Raw genomic sequence first — 22,445 nt, forward strand, 5'->3', positions numbered from 1 at the left:
GTTCTCTGTACCCCAACTTGTTAACTAGAAAGATAATAGAAGTGGGGTTGGGAAAAGGCCTGATGTCTTAGTACAAAATGAAGATATAAAAGAGTTTGCCCTACTTCTGAGTAGCTTATATTGGTCTGCTACTGTCACATTCCTAGCCTGTGGAGAACAACTCATAGCTCAACAATGACTGCCGTGATTCTTCACTGTTTCATTTAACCAACAGCATGTAATCGTCTGAAACTGGGAACATCAACAGGCCAGTGCCTCAAGTCAAAATCATGCAGGGTTTTTGTTAAAATTCCAAAGGTTGATTCTTCAAATGGTTTCAGTAGAATGTATCTGCTTAAACAAAGCAATCCTAGCTCTGAACTGGGAGTAGAAAAAGAGGAAGACCAAACAAGAGATGGATTGATTCCATAAAGGAAGCCACAGACCTGAACTTACAAGATCAGAACGGGGTGGTTTATAACAGATGCTACTGGAGGTCGCGGATTCATAGGGTTGCCATAAGTCGTAACTGACTTGAAGGCGCATAACACACACAGTAATACTATTATGACAGTGGAAACTGACTTTGGTGAAACTGCTATATGCCCTCATAATTATGATGATGCAAAGAGAGGGAGGAATGGGTAAAGCTGGAGGCATGGGGAAGGGAGCACACCCTATGTTAGTTCAGATCCTTTTCTCCTGCATGACTGGGTCCTACCTCCTCCCCATGTGTGCAAAATTATACTGACAAAATAGTTCTTTTAGCCAAATATGCACTCAGTGTAGTCGACAGGGAGCTCAAGATGTCAGTTTTTCTATTATGACATTGGAGAACAGGATCCTAACGAACCCAGAGACAATCACAGCTCACCACCAGATATATATAAATCCCAATAAAGCAGCCTTTGCCATCCTACTGCCTTTCATTTGTTTAGGACTCCGACTCCCATCAGCCCCATCCTAATGGCTGATGGGAGTTGGAGTCCTAAACAGCAGGAGTGTGCTAGGTTGACAAAGGCTGTGAGAAGAAGATGCATCATAGGTGTGGCATGGGGATCGCCCACATAGGGACTCAAGTGGCAGAACATGTTGCATAAATGATAGCTATCCAAAAGGCAGGAAGAATTTAAAAGGGGGAGGGGAATTAATTAGATTTCTTGTCTCAGAACTGTTGCATGCATCCTGCCTCAAGCCTCCAGATACAAACGTCTACCAAGATCATCAGTTCCACACGTATAACTGGCATTGCAAGGATAAGATACTCCACCCAGACAAGCAGTGGTAGGAGATCACGAGACAGCTTCAAAGCAAGATTCCTCGGCTTCCTCTTCTAAAGCCCCTAAGGAAAGAGAGGACCGTGTCTTATCAGAATGTCTGTGTGGAACAAATGGCTCCACAGCAAGACTTGAGCCTCTCTCCTTGGGGACCTGTTGCCTGTGGGTTCTACATGCAGGCCTCCGAGCCACTAAGTCAGGAACGGTGAACCTCAGGCGCAAGGGCCAAATGCAAGCCTCTTTTTCTTTTTGGCTCGCAGGACTGTTCCCCCACCACACCCCTCACCAGCCCTGCTTTGCACCTCCCCTCAGTGTTTCTCCTTGCCTGGAATGTGGCCTTGGACTCTGATGATGCTTCTTGCTTGCCTGGATGGAGGACAGGGAGGGGTGTATGAGTGTATTTGGAAACTAGCCTACTGTGCAAAGATAAATTTCACATCTGTTGCTCTGCTCACTTTTGCCTCTGGCCCCTCCCACCACTGGCATGTGGCCCCCAGAAGGGAATATAGCGCCCCACCACTGCATAAACCTGTGGAACTGACTGATGATTGGGCATGGAATGGCATCCCTTTCCTGGATCTTTCTGGCCCTCCAGATGTTGCTGAACTACAACTCCCATCCTTCCTGGCCATTGGTCTTGTTGGCTGAAGCTGATGGGAGTTGCAGTTCAGCTATATCTGGGGGTTCCCCATGCCTGCTGTATCCCAAGGGTGCACTGCTTCTGCATTCATCTGAAGGGACCCCCTGAGGCATCAGTTTCCTTCTCACTGCTCAGTGCCCTCAGACCAGTGAGGCCCAGTGGATTTTCTTCCTGGTAGCATTCTTGTGCTGGGTGATATCATATTGGCATCCCTACTGTTGGTGCATGTTAACTGGCACTTGCTATGTGTAGATGATGTGAAGGCATTGTTGGTAAACAGTACTGTGACTGGGGAGTGAGGGTAGTGTTGCTAGTGATGCGGTGTGAGTGGCTGTCATAGTTTCTGTTTTTTATATACCCTTCTGCTTGTGCTGCAGTGTGCCAACGCTTCTATGGGAATGTAGGATTCCAGCTACTAATGCCAGTGTTTGCTCTGTTTCAGTGGTGGCCATTTTAGCTGCACCATAGGATTGCAAGGTCTGTCTGCATTTGGCTTACTACATCTGGGAATCATCCACAATTAGAAATATTGTGCATGTGCTTGAATGTGTAATGAATTAACTTTTCCTCCTGTTGTATGGAAGAGAAGCTTTCAGTGGGTGGTCTAATGAAGAGATGCTCAAACTTTGCTGTAGTAAGCTGCTCCCTGTGTAGAGTGAAACTATCATAGCCAAGATTAATGAAGACAAAAAAAGAGGTGCGGGTCAGCTTCCATGAGGCTGTTGCCCCACTTTGGGGGATAGTTAGACTGAATTAGAGAAAAGCGAGGGGGAGGGGCATAGGTGCAGAGGCCCAGAGTTTTATGAGAAGTGAAAAGGTCCATGAAAATTGGGCTAATTTCAGTGGATGCATCTCAGGCAGGAACAGGGAACCCTTGGCCCTCCAGATGTTGCTGAACTATTGTTAGCAGAAGAGCCAAACAGTAGTGTAGCTGAGTTATGTACCACTCTTGGGAGAAGAAGCACACCCTTTCGCTGGATATAATCACTCTGAGATTCTGGGTTTAGGAAAATAAAGCTTAGTTTTATTCTAGGGAATACACACTGGATAGAAAATATCCTAGTTCTAGTTAACTAGAGTTGGACATGTAAACAACCGTGGGTGCTCTTTCATCTCTGCAAGAGAGAGAGGCAAAATAAAGGTTTCCTCTCCCAAGGTGGCAGGAAGAAGGGGGGAACAGGAAATGAGGTCAGCAACCCTAGGAGCATCAGTTTACACCTGGAGGAAGGTCAGCAAAGGTTACTTTACTGTTCTTCAACCTTGGGTCCCTAGATGTTTTCCGACTACAACTCCCATCAACCCCAGCCAGATTAGCCAATGGCCAAAGATTATAGGAGTTGTAGTCCAGCAACATCTGGGGACCCAAGGGTGAAGAACAGTAGGTTAGGTTCCCTTCTCTATCTACTGTACTTCTTCCCCATGCAAACCCCATCAAGCTGTGTTGCATCCCAACATTTCCAACAACTCTCTTAACCCCTGATCATTGGCAAGGGTAGCCAACATGACTGAGGCTGATAATGGGAGCTGGAGTCCAGGATGGCCAGAGCATGCCTGGCAGGTGGATACTGAAAGCTCCTATTCTGCATCTCCTATTCCATCCACAGCAGGAGTAGCCAGCATGGTGCTTGCTGGATATTGATGGATTACAGCTCCTAGCATCCCTCACCTTTCACCACCTTTGTTGGGGTAAGAGTCCAACTCCTTCTGGCAAGCACTTGGCTTACCTCTAGTTCATACCAAGGAAATTATATATACCAGAGGTGGGGAACTCTTTTCAGTATGAAACCCTTCTGAGAAACCTTCAGAGGGCTTCATGCCAGTGGTAGATGGTCTAGAGGCAAAAAAATGTATGTAGAGTCTACATATGCTCATTTGCCCTTCTCTAGCCTCCATTCAGACAAGCAAGAGGCATTGTCAGAGATCAAGGACATATTTCAACCAGGCAAAGACACTTGGGGTGCAAAGTAGGTGTGGTCTGGACTCTGGAGAGAGTTCTGAGGGCCAGATACCCCGAGGGCCAGATTCAGCTCCTAGGACTGAGGTTTCCTACTCCAGATATATCTTCATTCACACTCACTCCTGCCTGTGTCCAAGGCTTAATATAAGCCTCAGAAACTGCTTCCAGTATGTGGTCTCAAATGCAGCTTGAAAGCTTGTAAGACATTATGTTTCTGAGCGTCATTAAAGAGTAGCTTTTTTAAATCAGAGGGCAGGAATCTGGGGCAGCTTAAGTGCCGGCACCTTTCTTTTTACAAATATGGCTGAGTTCAATCTCTTACACAGATGCAGGCCCCACTGCATTTTACTCATTAACCCTGATCTGGTTAGTAACTAGCAATTTTGAAAGGCTACTTTGGACCTTCAGTTGACACATTTTTTTTCCATTTGAAGAGAGTTTTTAAGACTGACAAATGCACGGCTTGCACAAATGAAGCTTAGATTGGGCTGCACTAGTCCAAAAACACAATTGGGTGCAACAAAGAGAAATGCAGCAGATTGGAGATAGGGAGGCAGATGCAGTTTGATATGGTTTGCATTCAGTCTCTTATTTCATAGGTGTGTGGCATAAGTGATGGAATTTTGTGCACACCTGGACAGGAACAGGTTGGCCTTTGAGCACAGAACTAGGTCTAAATTCCTGCCTGTCTCCTTAGTGCTGAACTGAGAAGCTTACTTGGTTGACAATTGCGACAATGGCTTTGATAATTTACTTTCAGGGATCCCTTTCCAAATGGGACTGTCTGCTGTGGAACCTTTACATACCTGGTGCAGAAACAAACCTGCACAAAATTCTGAGATGTGGTTTAGTATGCATGCTCAGTTCATATTTATAGTGCATGATGAGCCAGGTCTGTTGAGCCTTACTGTCACCTGCCTTGAACTGAGATGTTACCTTTAAATGCAACCATCAGGCCCCTTGCAGCTGAACATCTGAAGGGAAGATCTTTTGCAGTGAGCCAGCTGTAAGGCATTACTGATGATCATTGTCTTAAGAAATCCCTGATAAGCTTCTTCAGGGTACCCTGATACACAGTTTGAAAAATACTGGTCCAGAGGTAAAACTACACCAGTACACAGGTGACCCATGTAGGTAGGAGAGCCATAGCTCAGTGGCAGAGTACATGCTTTGCATGCAGATGATCTCAGATTCCATCTCCCGATAAAAACAGCAGAGACTCCTATCTGAAACCCTGAAGCTCTGCTCTCAGTCACTGTAGATGTTGTTGTTGTTATGTGCCTCCAAGTCGGCTACGACTTATGGCGACCCTATGAATCAGTGACCTCCAAAAGCATCTGTCATGAACCACCTTGTTTAGATCTTGTAAGTTCAGGTCTGTGGCTTCCTTGATGGAATCAATCCATCTCTTGTTTGGCCCTCTTTTTCTACTTCCTTCTTCTCCAACACCACATTTCAAATGAGTTGATTTTTTTCTCATCCACTTTTTTCACTGTCCAACTTTCACATCCATACATAGAGATTGGGAATACCATAGTCTGAATGATCCTGACTTTAGTGTTCAGTGATACATCTTTACATTTGAGGACCTTTTCTAGTTCTCTCACAGCTGCCCTCCCCAGTCCTAGCCTTCTTCTGATTTCTTGACTATTGTCTCCATGTTGGTTAATGACTGTGCCAAGGTATTGATAATCCTTGACAAGTTCAGTGTCCTCATTGTCAACTGTAAAGTTACATAAATCTTCTGTTGTCATTACTTTAGTCTTCTTGACTTTCAGCTGTAGTCCTGCTTTTGTGCTTTCCTCTAACTTTCATCAGCATCCGTTTCAAATCATTACTGGTTTCTGCTAGTAGTATGGTATCATCTGCATATCTTAAATTATTGATATTTCTCCCTCCAATTTTCACACCTCCTTCATCTTGGTCCAATCCTGCTTTCTGTACAATATGTTCTGCGTAGGGAATATGAGGCCCTTGGGATACTGTTGAACTTCAACTCCCATCAGCCCTTGGCAGCATAAGCAATGGTCAGGGATTATGGGAGTTGTAGTCTAGCACTAATCGGAGGTCCACAAGTTCCCTGCCTTTGGAGGAGACAGTATTGAGCTAGAGAGACCAGTGGTCTGACTGGGCATAAAGCAGCTTCTTATGTTCCCAAGCACATTATACTCAACAGTGGCAAAGGCAGGATAGAGTTGTGTTACCTCTAAGATTTATGGACGGTCTAGATTTCACTTTAGCAAACACACGGAATATTCAGCTAGCAAGTGATCTATTTACAAACACAATTACAGAAAGATGTAGAGTAGCAGTTGTAGAGACAGCGTGGCCAAACAGCCACAACACTTTATATACTTTGTTTATGATGGCACTCTTGCCAAAATTTGTGGAATTCACGTGCTTGTTGGGCAAAACAGAACCTAGACAGAAGATGAATCGCCAAGGTGGGCAGGAGGTTCCATTATTAAGCACAGTGCTTGAGACGGTTGCTCCAGGCAATTAAATTTTGAGTGTCAAGAAAGGGCAGCAAATTGTTATTTGAATGGTTGTTATATGCCTTCAAGTCGATTACGACTTATGGCGACCCTATGAATCGGTGACCTCCAAGAGCATCTGTCATGAACCACCCTGTTCAGATCTTGCAAGTTCAGGCCTGTGGCTTCCTTTATGGAATCAGTCCATTTCTTGTTTGGTCTTCCTCTTTTTCTACTCCCTTGTTTTTCCCAGCATTGTTGTCTTTTCTAGTGAAGTTGTGTTTTTTACGACCAGGAAAATGGAGAGCTGCTTGTGGGACTTTGTTTGTTTGACCTCAGGTGCCAAAATAACGTCACCGGCTTCAGGTACTAATATGTAACTTGGGAGGGGAAAGGAGGCGTCATTTGCTGTTCCCCTCGGGCAGCAAAATATCTTGGGCAGGCCCCGTCAATAGTACTCCACAGAGAGAAGCAGAGGCTTCCGTGACGGTGAAAAGGGGAAGACCGCGATCTCCGCAGGGACTCAAAGCATGTGTGGTTGCGTTTGCCCCATTTCCTATTTCCTTTCTTATTAAAAAGACTCGGAGCATAAGGGAAATGTTGGTTTGGTACGAAGACCAAGCGACCTCACCCTGGAAAAGAAGGGAGAGAAATCAATCACCCACCCAGAAACACTGCAACGTGGGCTACAAAACACGAAACCGAGTTAATTTATTTAATTAAAAAAAAAATCGACTCTGAAAGTTCCAAGCCTGATCTGCATTCCGGCGGTTTCATTCGCTGCCGAATCGGTCCTCCCTTCTAGCAGGCAGCCGCTTAAAACGTAGCATTTAAATTAAGGCGATCTGCTCAGCCAATTAAAAAATGGCCGGTGGGTGTACTCGAAGTCCACCTCCCCGGAGGAAAGTTTGTATTCATTGTTATAAAAAGAGGGAGAGAAGAGAGCGGTGGAGGTGCTCCAGCTGTAGTCGTAATATAGTAGGGATTGTATTCTGAAGGGTGCGTTTCTGCTGGGTTTTTTTAATCGGTATGTGTTGTATTGATAAGTTACGCCCATTAGCTAAACGGGGAAAGCATTTATGGGTTCAAAGAGGTCCCAATGTATAATTGTTTTAGCAGCATCTTCCAAAGGTTGATAGACACGTGAAACTAGCTAACGTCCCCTCCCCACTCGTTTTCCGGTAGAAAGTGGATTGTAAAGGTTTGTGAGTTCCCCAGGTGGTAAAAGCCTGGCTTTATTGATGAGACCCCGAGTTGCTGCAAATGGTTATGCTTCCTTAAATAAGTCTCTAAATGCGTTGCATGGTAATTAAAAACAGCGGCCGAAAAAGAAGTTTGAAGTCATGCAAGGATGAGAAGTGAAGAAGCTGTGAAGCGGGTGTTTGTTGGGAGAACCTGTTCCTTTAAATTGCTTTTAACTGTCTTTTTAATATATATATATATATATATATATATATAATTCTGAGGAATACTACACTTTTTAATTGATTAGCGGGACAGGATACAGTGTTTTGTGATGGGCGGGGAAAGTGCTTTCAAAGTGATAATTGTATGGTGGCTTAGTCTGTTTATATTCTTTTGGTGGTGTTTCATTTGGATAAAATATTTCTAAAAAGGAGAGAGTGGCAGCCTCTTTCAAATAAAATTGTGTGTGGTGGCTCATAAATCTAGTCCACAGAAATGACATATATAGAGGGATGGAAAAAATATAGAGGGGGGGAAGAAACCAGTCCAATACCTATTTACAAAGCTGCAAAATTGCAGAGGCAGTTTTGCCTAATGGTTAGTTCAAGTAGCAATATTTTGACTTGTTTTATCTCTCCATATGTCCTTATGAGTGGAAATAGGTTGAAAGTATGGGTAGGTGCTAGTGGTTATCAGTCCGGATCTTATTCTAATGGAAATGCCCATTGATCAATGCCTCACTGTTAAAATTAATCTGGTGGCCAAGCATGTGCTCTCACTTGCCCTTTAAAGTTTTTCCTTCTGTATGATCTTGGCCCTTGTTACTTCCAGTATGTAACAGAAATTAGAAATGCCTCCCTTACGGGGAGACCTGGTGGAGGGATAAATGGGAAGATCTGTATGTTAAATGCCATTTATTCTATTTCCAATGTTCAGACTGCCAGTGCCATTGCTAAAATCAACAGACAAGGAGGTAACAGCAGGTTGGGAGGATCCCCAAGGTTTGTAGGAGTAGAAAAATTATTTTTTGGGGGGGGAGGGAGAGCTAAAAACATCCCAGTGAGAACTGATTAAGCTGAATGGTCATAGGATGCTAATATGTATGTTTGCAAGATATGTGTGTGTGGAATTGAAAGCTGGGGGAGGAATGGAAAAGAGCAGGAGTAGCCAACCAGGTGCCCTAGAGATGTTGTGGTCTACAACTCCCATCATCCTCAGCCACCATGGCTACTGTTCAGGAGTGGGTGGGAGTTGTATTGCAGCAGCATCTGGATGGCCACAGATTACTCACTGCTGTTGAACTTCACCAGTTTGAGCCTCTTGCATTATAATAATCGGGGAAGTCTCAAATAGTGCCACCTAAAATTAACTTCTCTAGGGATCCTGTGGGACTTTAATGTTCCTGGTGCCATCTTGAAAGTGTTGCCCTTACTGGAGAAATAGGAGTCTGACCATGTGGATTGTGGGACAGAGAGGAGGAAGCCCATAGTTGCGGGTAGGGGAGAGAGGAGATCAAGTGAGGACAGGAGATTGGCAGTGACTGAGCAGTGCAATGATGGTGACATAGCCTTTTTCACCATGAGCAGCAAAAGTCTAAAGCCATCTTTGCTATCAGGTGGGCTACTCTGAACAAAAGCGAAATGAAGTCTCTGACGTTTCTTTGGAAAGAGAGCAGGAATGAGACCCTGTGGAACAAAACAGATGTAATGGAAGCCATGAGTACCCATGTGAGCATTCCATGCACACCATAACACATTTCAACGCACTTAGCACAAACTTTGCCCCATTCACGTGTTTGCACAATGCTCCAGCGATTGGTGAGTAAGTTGCTGCTACAGTTATGCGTTACATATGCTATTAATAATATTATTGTACTTCCATCTTGCCTTTCCACCAAAGAGTTCAAGGCAGTGTATGTGACCCTATAGTCTTATCTTTATGGCAACCCTGTGAAGTAGGTTAGGTTGAGAGATAGTGGCTTTCCAAGTGAGCTTCGTGGTTTGTGTGTGGATCTGAACTGGAGCCTCTGCCGTTCTTGTCTGTAATCACTATACCACACTGCTTCACATGGATCCATAAATTTGGTAAGTGCCTTTAAATGTGGAATGCTCATGCTTTCCCCATGGCTGCCGTAGCTGAGTCTGCTTTCAGCGTGCAGACTTCGATGCTCTTTGAAGATTCCTCCTTCTCCTCTGATGTTCTTGGAGATTGAGACATTTCCTGCTGTTGCCAATGAACACCAGGTTATAAGGAACATCTTCTCTTTGATAATGTTGGAGGAAACTGGAGGGTACTGATGTACTTATGATCCTTTTGTTGCAGCTGCCTTTCCCCCTCCCTTGCAGCCAGTTCCCTAAACATGCATGCCTGAGAGATCTTCCCTTCCCTGCATGGACCATGTCAGAAATGGCAGATAACACTGTCTGTGAGAAGTTTGAGGCCAATGTATTTGTCAAGAGCCGGTGCCAGAACTGTTTTCGAACAGTCGCTGCTCACCAGTGTGGTAACCAGGTGAGCTTATGTTTGACCTTGCTGGCGTGGGGGGCGGGTGAATGCTCTGAGTATTTCATGGAGTGTGGCAGCACCTACCCTGTGGAATTCCCTCCCCTTAAATATTAGGCAGGCGCCATCTCTACTATCTTTTCGGCGCCTTTTGAAGACTTTCCTCTTTCAACAAGCCTTTTAAGTTGAGACCTATCCCAGTCTGCATCTGTGTTAGAATTGCTTTTAATATGTTTTCTTTAATATGTTTTTAACCTTTTTTTAAAAGATGTTTTTAAAGTTTTTTAAAAAAATGTTTTTAACGTTTTGTTTTAATGTATTTTAAGGTCTTTTTATAATGTTTTAATGTGTTTTTAGCATTTCTGTTTGCTGCCCTGGGCTCCTGCTGGGAGGAAGGTCGGGATATAAATAAAATAATAAATAAAATAAATGGAGGGTGCTTTGTTTTGGGGGTGGGATTTTCCTAATCAAATGGAATAAGTGGAAATTTCTAAGGAGAGGTAATGAATGGTAAGAGGCAATGTTCCTAGTGCTCAGGATTTAAATGATCAATTGCATTACCCTTCCCAAGCTTTACAATCTGCATCAGAGGCACTGCTTTCTGATCTGTTAGTAAGAGTTGTTAGAGTGGTGGGTAGCATAGGAAGGTGCTGTATATTGAATAAGACCATTGGCCCATCTAGCTCAGGTTTGAGACAAGAATCTTTCCTGGCCCTACTTGGAGATGCCAGGGACTGAACGAAGGGCCTTCTGTGCAAAGCAGATGTTCTACCATTGAGTATGGGCCTTCTCCTACTATGGACATAACCTTTTTGGTGGTGGCCCCACTTCTTTAGAATTCCCTTCCTAGGGAAATGTGTGTGGGCCCATAATTGCTGGACATGAAGAGGACCTTAAAGACACCTTAAAGCCATTCTCATTCTGGTCTGCATTTGGTTAGTTTTGTGCTTTGAAATGCTGAATTGTGCTGCTTCTAATTTTATGGAGTCGATAGGTATGTAATTGTGGTGGTTATGCTGTGTGTCTTAATTTTTGTAAAACAGCTTTATGAGGGCAATGTGGCCTGAAAAGCAGTTAGAGAGCGTTTAAATGACTTAAAGCCATGAAAAAAGTTTGCACTGATAGGAGACAGAGCATGACGGTTTCCAGAGCATTATGGTGTGTGCATAATGAGGAGGGGGTGGTTTTTAAGTGCTGGAACTTCAAGGAAGCATTATGGTTTTAAGTTTGTATTGGAAATTTTATAATACAAAAACTAGAAAAGCAAGCAGAAAGAAATGGTATACAATGTACAACACTGTATACATAGTACAGAGCAAACAATATAAATTGAGTAAACATTTGAAAGAAAAATCCAATTTTAAAAAAAGTATTGGATGGAGCTTGTATACTGAAAAGAAAAGCATCACATTAAAAAACCCTACAGAGCATATAGAGATAATAAATGAATTTTGCCCAAAAGTGTTGCATCATGCAATATGGGGTAACGCAGTGTCATAATCCATCACAGAATGTTGAGGATAGAAGGGAAGGGTGAGGCCAGAGAAGTAGTAGTTGGGAAGTCAAATTAGTGTAATGGGTGAGATGTTCAGCCTAAGATGGCTCTCCATAATGAAGCATGCGTTGCGGGTTGGCTCCAGTCATGTTCCTTAGTTGCAGTGAATTGAATAAAGGTGAAGCATTTTATCAGGAGGGGCTGATGCATTTCAAATTGCAGGATGATCAAGTGTGACCCTCACTATAGCATAGGTACACCATAAGATTTTCCATGGAAGGAATGCTGAATCTGTCATGGTGATAGCAAGTGTGGTTTGACTCGGATCTGAAGAACTGGGTTAATATCCCAGCTCTGTCACAGACTTGCAGGGTGTCTTCCAGCAAACTGCTGTCTTCCAGCCTCTGCTTCCCATCCTTTCTTAAGAACATAAGAACATAAGAAGAGCCTGCTGGATCAGGCCAGTGGCCCATCTAGTCCAGCATCCTGTTCTCACAGTGGCCAACCAGGTGCCTGGGGGAAGCCCACAAGCAGGACCCGAGTGCAAGAACACTCTCCCCTCCTGAGGCTTCCAGCAACTGGTTTTCAGAAGCATGCTGCCTCTGACTAGGGTGGCACAGCACAGCCATCACAGCTAGTAGCCATTGATAGCCCTGTCCTCCATGAATTTGTCTAATCTTCTTTTAAAGCCATCCAAGCTGGTGGCCATTATTGCATCTTGTGGGAGCAAATTCCATAGTTTAACTATGCGCTGAGTAAAGAAGTACTTCCTTTTGTCTGTCCTGAATCTTCCAACATTCAGCTTCTTTGATTGTCCACGAGTTCTTGTATTATGAGAGAGGGAGAAGAACTTTTCTCTATCCACTTTCTCAATGCCATGCATAATTTTATACACTTCTATCATGTCTCCTCTGACCCGCCTTTTCTCTAAACTAAAAAGCCCCAAATGCTGCAACCTTTCCTCGTAAGGGAATCGCTCCATCCCCTTGATCATTCTGGTTGCCCTCTTCTGAACCTTTTCCAACTCTATAATATCCTTTTTGAGATGAGGCGACCAGAACTGTACACAGTATTCCAAATGCGGCCGCACCATAGATTTATACAACGGCATTATGATATCGGCTGTTTTATTTTCAATACCTTTCCTAATTATCCCTAGCATGGAATTTGCCTTTTTCACAGCTGCCGCACACTGGGTCGACATTTTCATCGTGCTGTCCACTACAACCCCGAGGTCTCTCTCCTGGTCGGTCACCGCCAGTTCAGACCCCATGAGCGTATATGTGAAATTAAGATTTTTTGCTCCAATATGCATAATTTTACACTTGTTTATATTGAATTGCATTTGCCATTTTTCCACCCATTCACTCAGTTTGGAGAGGTCTTTTTGGAGCTCTTTGCAATCCCTTTTTGTTTTAACAACCCTGAACAATTTAGTGTTGTCAGCAAACTTGGCCACTTGACTGCTCACTCCTAATTCTAGGTCATTAATGAACAAGTTGAAAAGTACAGGTCCCAATACCGATCCTTGAGGGACTCCACTTTCTACAGCCCTCCATTGGGAGAACTGTCCGTTTATTCCTACTCTCTGCTTTCTGCTTCTTAACCAATTCCTTATCCACAAGAGGACCTCTCCTCTTATTCCATGACTGCTAAGCTTCCTCAGAAGCCTTTGGTGAGGTACCTTGTCAAACGCTTTTTGAAAGTCTAAGTACACTATGTCCACTGGATCACCTCTATCTATATGCTTGTTGACACTCTCAAAGAATTCTAATAGGTTACTGAGACAGGACTTTCCCTTGCAGAAGCCATGCTGGCTCTGCTTCAGCAAGGCTTGTTCTTCTATGTGCTTAGTTAATCTAGCTTTAATAATACTTTCTACCAGTTTTCCAGGGACAGAAGTTAAGCTAACTGGCCTGTAATTTCCGGGATCCCCTCTGGATCTTCCTACCTACAGTCCTTTCAGCGCAGTCCCTTATACTGGATTCTTCCAATACTCTGAGTAAGGGCAACCTTGTAATGGGGCTCCTCCTCCCTAAGGTCTCCTCAACAGGTCAGACCCTCCCAATCTGTCATTTCGAATTGCTGGCTATGCTCATGCTTGGTATCTTCGCAGATTAATTTCATCAGATTCTAGCAACATAGGAAGCTGCCTTATACAGAATCAGACTCATTGGCCCATCTGGCTCAGTATGGTCTACACTGACTGGCAGCAGCTCTCCCACTTCTCAGACAGAGTTGGGATATCAACCCAGTTCTTCAGACCTATATGGAGATGGTGGGGATTGAACCTGGGAACTTCTGCATGCAAAGCAGATGCTCTGCCATATAGCTACAGCCCTTCCCTTGTTCTCATTGTCATTCCTTTGGCTTTTAATTACTTGCCGACTGTAATCAGTGCTCAAGCCACAGCATGAGGAACACTGAACTTCCAACAGTAGGGCTCATATACCTTTGAGAGTTATATAGAAGAGGGAAGTTTGGCAAGTGCAGCTTTTCTTGCCCCTGCAGCATTGTGATGTGACAAGCTGCACCTGCTGAAATGTATTTTTCTGCAGCTGCCAAAGTGTTGAAAGGCTGATCATCCCTGCCATATATCAGGAAATGGATCTGGCCTTTGCCCACCTCTTCCATTTTCTTATTTTAGAGAAATGTCTGGGGGTGGGGAGGTGTAATCTGAGCAGTTTATAGCAAAGCAGTGACTTCCCCTGCTGACATGCAGAAAGTAAGAAATCCCCCCCCCAACAAGGTACTTGAGTGCTGTTTGTGAATGTGGACTTTGAATGAAACCACAGGGACCATTAGATAATGTGTTAATGAGATACTAAGAGTTCTTACAGGAGGTGTAAAAGGCTGTGACTTCATTCACAGAACCCTTAGCGTAGCTGCTGTATAGTGTAGTTAATGGTCTCCTTTTTAATGGACAGAGGCTCAGCTGCATGGTATGGAGTAATTCAGCAGGTGAAACTTTCCCCATTATTATTTTATAATGCTATCAATGTACCTGGTGCTTTAAGATGTTCTGTCCCAAGGAGCTTCAAAACCTAAAATTCAACAGTGGGGGGAGGTTATCCTAATTTACCTTATTTTGAGTCAGACCATTGGTATATCTAGCTCAGTATTGTCAACTTACATACCAGCAGCAGTTCTCCAGGGTTTCCGAGATCTTTCCCAGCCGTATCTGGTGATGCCAGAAGTTGAACCTGGGACTGTCTGCATGCTTTTACCAGAGAGCTGTGACTTCTCCCCTTAGACACAAAAGTAGGATGCTCGCTGGCTGGAGAAATGACAGGTTATGCATCCCACACTTGCGTGTGGATACTCCATTCAACTTTTTTAAAAAATACTGGAATGGCTATTTTGCCATGAGTAAAGGAGAATGGATGTTAACACTCTCACCAATTGTTTCTACTCAAAAAGAACCCAGGAGAAACTGTTCCAAATCCTGGCATCACTTGCTCTGGTTTAAAAGATTGACTTTCCTAAGGTGCTCAAAACTAATGCTGGATCTTCCAGGGCTAAATAAAACCATTTAATCACTGTACTAGGAGTCTTTGGGTAGCAGAGTGAGACTGCAGTGGTATTTCTAACAGTGAAGTGACATGCCCCACAAGACTAATAGCTAATACCTTGGAGGACAGAAACAAAATTGAATATGATCTTTATAGGCTGGAACATTGGGCTGAAGACAACAGAATGAAATTTAACAGGGATAAGTGCAAATTTTTACACCTAGGAAAAAGAAACTAAATACACAGTTATAAGATGGGGGATACTTGGTTCAGCAATACGACATATGAGAAAGATTTTGGGATTGTTGTTGATCACAAGCTGAATATCAGCCAACAATGCGATGTGGCTGCAAAAAGGCAAATGCTATTTTAGGCTGCATTACAGAAGTATAGTTTCCAAATTGCATGAAGTATTGGTTCCCTCTATTCAGCACTGGTTAGGCCTCATCTGCAGTACTGCATCCAGTTCTGGACGCCGCACTTTGAGAAGGATGCAGATAAACTGGAACAGGTTCAGAGGAGGGCAACGAAGATGATCAGGGGACTGGAAACAAAACCCTATGAGGAGAGACTGAAAGAAGTGGGCAAGTTTAGCCTTGAGAAGACTGAGGGGAGATATGATACCACTCTTCAAGCACTTGAAAGGTTGTCACACAGAGGAAGGCCAGGATCTCTTCTCGATCATCCCACAGTGCAGAACACGGAATAATGGGCTCAAGTTACAGGAAGCCCAATTTTACCTGAACATCAGGAGAAACTTCCTAGCTGTTAGAGCCATACAACAATGGAAACAATTACCTAGGGAGATAGTGGGCTCTCCAACATTGGAGACATTCAAGAGGCAGCTGGACAGCCACCTGTCGGTTATGCTTTAAGTTAGAGTCCTGGATTGCAGAGGGGATTGGACTTGAAGGCCTTATAGGCCCCATCCAACTCTATTATATGATCCTAAGACCTCATGTTAATCTTTTTTACAATTTTGAGAGGAAACCAGAAGACTGTATTGACTGTGATTAGAATGATCTCTCTCTCCTTTTCTATGCACAGGATGAAAGCTACACTGCAGACATAGATTTGGCTTTAAACCTGCTTTTGCTGTCTTGGCTCAACAAGAAACCCTGGGAATTCTTAGAACTAGAAGAGTGCAAAGAATTGCCTCTAAGAACTCCCTAGTCCCCTCACAGAATGACATTGCCCAGTTTTTGGGAAATGGGGGAAGAAGTACCTTAGCAGTAAGCTTCCTCCCTCCCCCATCTCTCTCTCTCTCTCTCTCTCTCACACACACACACACACACGCACGCGCGCGCACGCACGCACGCGCACACGCGCACACACACACACACTTTAAGTTCATAAATAGTTGTGACATTGGTGAGTGGTGCTTTTACTTCTCTCCCGAGTTTGTGCCCTCCAGAACAGGTATGGGGAACCCATGTCCGTCCAGATGTTGTTGGACTCAATAAGAACATAAGAGGAGCCCATAAGAGGGAGGTGGTGGGATCCCCTTCGCTGGATGTCTTCAAGCAGAGGCTGGACAGCTATCTGCGGGAGATGCTCTAGCTGTGAATTTCCTGCTGTGAGCAGGGGGTTGGACTCAATGGCCTACAAGGCCCCTTCCAACTCTATGATTCTATGATTCTAATGGATCAGGCCAATGGCCCTTTTAGTTCAGCATCCTGTTCTGATAGTAGCCAACCAGATGCCTATGGGAAGCCTGCAAGCAGGACCTGCAAAAGCACTCCCTCCTGCCATTTCCATCAACTGTTGCTTCTGATCGTGGAGGCAGAGCATATCCATCATGGTTAGTAGCCACTGATTGTCTTATCCTCCATGAACTTGTCTAATCCTCTTTTCAAGCCATCATAAGAACATAACTCCAACTCCCATCAGCCCCAGCCAGCTTGGCCAGTGGTCAGGAATGATGGGAGGTGCAGTCCAGCAGTATCTGGAGGTCCACAGGTTCCATGTCCCTGTTCCAGGATGTAGAAATTCTGGGCATTGCATTCACCTGATGTGCATCTGTTTAGAAAGCCTTGGACTTCAAATGTAGCACTGGATTACAAGGCCAGGCAGAGTGAGTCACCTGTCAGCTCCTGGCCCATTCTCTGGCTGGCCAGGTGTAAACTCCATCCCTCCCTATGGGGTGCCAGCTGGTGTCCTGTTAACAATGTTGTTCATTGTTTGCTGGGTTAGATCAGCCTAGGATTATGAAATAGTAATGAGGTTCCCTCTCTCCCCAGTCCTGGCCCTCTAGAATTTCCTCCTGGCTTGCTTATGATCTGCTCAGAGCCATCCCCCCGCCCCCTGCTCTTGAGCAGGACAATGAAAGGGAAGTGGTGCTGACAGCCAGCTTGCTATGGGACCCTCCCTTTGGTGATCATACCCTGCTAAGGTAACTGGGCTGGGGTGAAAGCAGGGGGGGGGAGTGGGATGAATCTCTAGCTTGATAGGGCAATGAGAAAACTCTTAAAGCGACAGGCATGTTTGAAAGTGAACTCTGGATTTGAGCAGGGGAAGAGTTTGCTTCTGGAGTCTTGTTAATCCCCTCTCTCAAGCAGTGGAGTGCAAACAATAAGGAGTGCTTCCCAATCTGTGGTTGAGCCCTCCTGAGCCTCCAAAGGTGCTTTCCCTGCATTGCTTGTGGGGCTGAGTAGGAGGGGTAGAGACTTCCTGAATCATAGAGATGCAGGATTGGGAGGGTGACCATCTAGTTCAGTTTCCTGCACAATCCAGGCAGATTTTCTGTGTCGGATATCTCTTTCTGATTAGCTCATGCCATCCAGATGATCCTGTCCCATGGCAAGAGAAACAAGTACAGCACACAATGCTGGTATTGGAGGTGCTGTAAAGAAAGGCAGGGTTCCACAAAGAGATGGTTGTCAAGGGTGGAGCGCACACTCCTTCTAATGCATGCTAATGCATGCCATAATTGTGACAGTACAAGTCGAGCGTCACCCATCCTCTATACCTTCCCGTTAATGCCGTGCAGAAGGCTGTGTGCCCTACATGTGCTATTGATTGCTGCTGTTGATCAATTGGGGTAATAACATGCTATTTCTGTTTTTGTTTTGCAAGGTTTTTGATTCAGGACCTCTTAAGGCATTAGCACATAAAAGCGTACTTTTTTATAACAAATGGGAAGGCTCATCAGAAATTTGATTTAGAGATGTTTAGTTTGAGAGCATCTGAGAACCCCTGCTTTAAAGCAAGAAATAAGCTTGGTGTATGAAGTGGTTTCCAACTGTGCTCCCAACTTGTCTGCCATTCCGTCAGCTTTCAGGTGGTGAAATTGTGCACATGCATGTTTAGTAGGGCTTGGGAAGAGGCTGGGGATCAGGCCAGCCTCTGCAATAAAGAGAAGGGAGGAACTTTTGTTCTGCGTTCAGGAACCTATTGCTTGCCATTTGACTTCTATCCTCAAAGTGAATTATAACTGCCAAGCAAAAGGCTTGGATCTCGTAAGACATGCTCACTTATCCAAGTACACAAAAGGAAAGTTTTCCATGCTCCCTCCTTTCTTCAGCTGCAGCACCTTGGATAGCTCCTTAAAAACTCATACTAAAACCTGGAGTGGATTCACTGCCCCACTACATTGGGGCCACCAGTCTCCACTGCATATGAGTGGGTGCATCCAGAGACAAAAGTGAGTGAGGAAAAGGATGCTGAATGTGACCTTTGTCTAGTCAGCTACATTCCAGCCATGCAAAAACAAGAGGCTTCTATACCTTTTCTGGCCCCGACTCCATTTCTCCATCCAGACAAGTAAGAGGCATTATCTCTGTTCAGGAAAGGGCCCATTCCAGGCAGGCAAGAGCACCTCAAGGAGGTCATGGAATTAGGCTGTTGAGGAGTATGGCCTGGGGAGAGTCCTGAGGCTTGGATAGAGAGGCCTGGAGGATCATATCAGCTCCTGGGCCTGTGGTTTTCCAACTCAGCTTTAACTATTGGATCCCCAAAGACTATAGTTCAAAAGAATAAATAGAAATTATGGCTGTCTTAAAAGAGCTGATAGACAAAATCTGTTGAAAAATGCTAGAATGCAGATCCACAATTGAGCAGCTACCACTCACCAAGAAGGCCATGCTGTAGGGGCTACCACCAAGGAGGCCATGCTGTATTTTAATTAGAAATAGACAGATCTGTCAGTTTCTGTTTCACGTTTCTCATTTTTCCAATCTTAAATTCAGTTCTCCACATTCCCGTATCTCAGTGTGATTTTGTCCCCTAAAAAGTCCTCATGAAAATTCACTGGCAATTTAGAGATGTTTATTTCTCCTAATATACACATTTCTGTATGCAGTTTTGCCTAATATACACATTTCTGTATGCAGTTTTGCCTAATATACACATTTTTGCAAAGCAATTTTCACTTATATGCATTTTAGTACACAATTCTTTGGACAGCTTCATTGTGAAATTTGGAGAAATGCAAATTTTGCAAGATGTCTGTGTTTCGGTTCCTGGATTGTTTTGGAAAATGTGAATTATGTAGATTCACCTTTAAATGTGAACTAAGTCAAAATTCTCCCCATCACTAATTTGAAGAAAAAATATGTTAAAAAAGTATTTATATAGGCACATACATTCTCTGCCCCCCATTCCCTTTACGGGAAAATGTAGGGGGGATTGCACAACATTTGGAGATGGATTTAGGGTGATATTCTCCAAGAATAAAGGATCAGATGGTTCATATGAATAGTTCTGTTGCCTAAATAGGGGGGGGGAGTTCTTTCATTTTTAATTATATTCTGTTACTTTCTTAGCAAGAGCTACACAATGGGTAAGCCAATGTCATACAGGGATTGTTTGCAAATGACTATGCAGGCTTTAAATTACCTTACACAGAACTCTTTATTGAGCAGAATAAAAAGGTAACTGGGGAAAATGTAACAACTTTCTGTACTGTTCTTTGCTGAGTAAGGTAGCCCCTTTCTCTACTCTGAACCCTGCAAAGGATGCAATGAGATGCCACTGCTACATCTCCTGTCACCTCCCATTTCTTCCTGGCAGGAATCAAAGGAACATGCTGCAAAAAGTCTTGATTGTGTTGATGGTACCAGCGAGTCCAGTCCCTGTGACCCCTTGTGCATTTTAGTGCCCCAGTGTGAACTCTATGTATGTGTGGGCTCTGAGGACAGAACTGAGAGGTAAGTGCCCCAGTGGTGAGTTGGGGCGGGAGAAGAGAGATGTCTTCCTTTCTTTTTAAGTAACTTTATTTTCACAGATACAAAATGAGGATCAAAGGAAATCCCTATAACAAGGGGAGTCAATGAATAAGCATTCTCACTTACCAAGTTTTTCAAAGTTAACTTTCACAAGTGAAATCAGTTTAACCCAAAGTTCCGTTTCATAATAAACCATGTGTAGCTGGTGGTCTGCAACTGTGTTCTTGTTCTTAGTGGCTTAATCAATAAGTTATTAACATTTTGCAAAAAAAGTTGTCGTCTTATTTCTTACTGCTTGCAATTGTTTAATGAGTTTTTCCGTTAAGGCCAATGACCATTCTTGGTGGCACCGTTCTTCAAAACAGTCCGGTGTTGTGCTCTTCCAGTTCTTGGCTGTTATTGGTCTTGGTCTGATGCTGATAGTGCACCCGTTATTGGCAATCAGTTTTCCCAAAGTGATTTTCAAAAACAGTGGAAGACCTTTGAAGGTGCAAATTCCCTGTTCTTTAAACTAGCAGGAAGGGGGACAGCTGACCTTTCATAGGTGACTGTGGCTGTGATGTGAGGCAGAGGTGGCACTTAATTTTGAGCCACTGTAATGTAGAGGCATTTAAATGGAGGCTTATGCTGCAGATGTTGCTGGTCCACCGCTCCCATTTTTTCTGACCGTTGGCCATGCTAGCTGGTGCTGATGGGAGTTAACATCTGAAGGATCACAGATTCCCCATCTCTGCTATAAGGCAAGTCAGTATTATCCCCTGTATTACAAGTGGGGGAATGAAGATAGAGAATGGCTGCCTAAGGCCAATGTGTGAGCTTGTGGCAAAAGTGAGATTCAAAATACAGACTTCATGATTTGTAGTACAGTCTCTTAACCGCTGTGCTGCACCCACAGCTCAATTGCATTTTATTTAACATTTATACACTGCTTGATAAAACCTTTTAATTTATATATTTCTTGTAAAACACTTCGCAACAAAAAATTAAAAACAAGTAATGATATAAAAGATAATTAAAATTAATTTGTTATGTGCCTTCAAGTCGAGACTAAAAAAGATTAACACATGTCAACATCTACATGCCTAGATAGGCTTGCTTAAACAAAATATTTAAGCAGATGCCGGAAAGAGTACAGCAAAGGGGCCTGCCTGATATCAATAGGCAGGGAGTTCCAAAGTAAGTGCAACTGCAACCATGATAAAAGACCGATTTCTGACAAGTGTGGAATGAGTATTATGTGGCACCTATAGCAGTACCAGTTCTGCAGATCAAAGCAATTGAGAGGACATATATGGGGTAAGGCGAGCCTGCAAGTAAACTGGCCTCAAGCTGTTAATGCATTTTATGAAAATAGGAGCAGAGAACATTCTGTCCCAGATCATGGGTTGGGCTACACTAGAGCTGGTCTGAACCTTGGCCACCGTGCCTATAAATAAACCAACACACACAGCCCCCCCCCCCCGAAAAATTGGTCCTTGTGCAAGGGGCTGAATGTTTTCCTGAACTTGGGGGATTTGGGGCACAGTTCTTGACAGATCACATCCCTGCTCCTGCCCTCCTTGTAGCCCCAGCTCTTTCTTTCTTTAACTGTTGGGAAGGGCTATAGAGCATCTGTTTTGGATGCAGAAGATCCCAGGTTCAATTCTTGGCACCTTCAGGTGGGGCTGGGAGAGAACTTTGCATGAAGCCCCAGAGAACTGCTGCCAGTCAGTGTCGACAGTGCGAAGCTAGATGGGCCAAGGTTCTGACTCTGTATAAGGCAGCTTCCTGTGCCTCTGAACAGCAGAAGCCCTTGCTCATGTCAGGAATAGTCATCCAATAGCTCTCCAGATGTTGCTGGTCTCCATGGTGCATGGTCCCTTCTCCCCTTCTCCAGGATGCAAGAAAGGTTGGGGGTTTCTTGGAGGTGGAGTCCCTGGTGCACCTTGCCTCAGAGAAGGAAAACCAGTGATCCCCACCCCACCCCACCCGCATCAGCCTTTCCCACAGGAGTATGTGTTGGTGGGCTTCTGTAGTTGAAGCACAATCCTGATTTTTGGCTTGACTAGCCATGCCACCCAAAAATGGGCGCATGGATCCTGGTGCTAGGAAGGAGCCGCGGCCGTTCAAGAGGCTTTGAGCAAGGGTGGAGAACCTGCAGCTCTTCAGAGGCTGCTGGGCTCCAACTCCCATCAGCCATTGCCAGCACTGGCCAGCGGTCGAGGATGATGGAAGGTGTAGTCCCACAACTTGGGGGGAGTCAGGGGGCTCATGTTCCAC

General features: G+C 44.3%; 1 protein-coding gene across 12 annotated transcripts in view; it reads left to right on the top strand.

The window, feature by feature from the left end:
• The first annotated feature begins 7,227 nt into the window (after positions 1–7,227).
• TRIOBP (TRIO and F-actin binding protein) overlaps positions 7,228–22,445 on the top strand; it is an 86,216-nt gene continuing 70,998 nt past the window's right edge. For 3 of the 12 annotated variants that reach the window (XM_061639070.1, XM_061639075.1, XM_061639069.1), the window contains exons 1-5: positions 7,664–7,705; positions 8,449–8,513; positions 9,128–9,239; positions 9,835–10,023; positions 20,032–20,168. In XM_061639070.1, the coding sequence (XP_061495054.1) occupies positions 7,679–7,705; positions 8,449–8,513; positions 9,128–9,239; positions 9,835–10,023; positions 20,032–20,168 (530 nt within the window). In that variant the 5' untranslated portion in view covers positions 7,664–7,678. Of the gene's footprint in view, positions 7,355–7,663; positions 7,706–8,448; positions 8,514–9,127; positions 9,330–9,834; positions 10,024–20,031; positions 20,169–22,445 lie in introns of those variants that run through there. The other 9 variants (XM_061639071.1, XM_061639073.1, XM_061639079.1 and 6 more) reach the window with 9 other exon arrangements.

Source organism: Rhineura floridana, chromosome 8, assembly GCF_030035675.1.
Source record: "Rhineura floridana isolate rRhiFlo1 chromosome 8, rRhiFlo1.hap2, whole genome shotgun sequence".
NCBI classification, from domain to species: domain Eukaryota; kingdom Metazoa; phylum Chordata; class Lepidosauria; order Squamata; family Rhineuridae; genus Rhineura; species Rhineura floridana.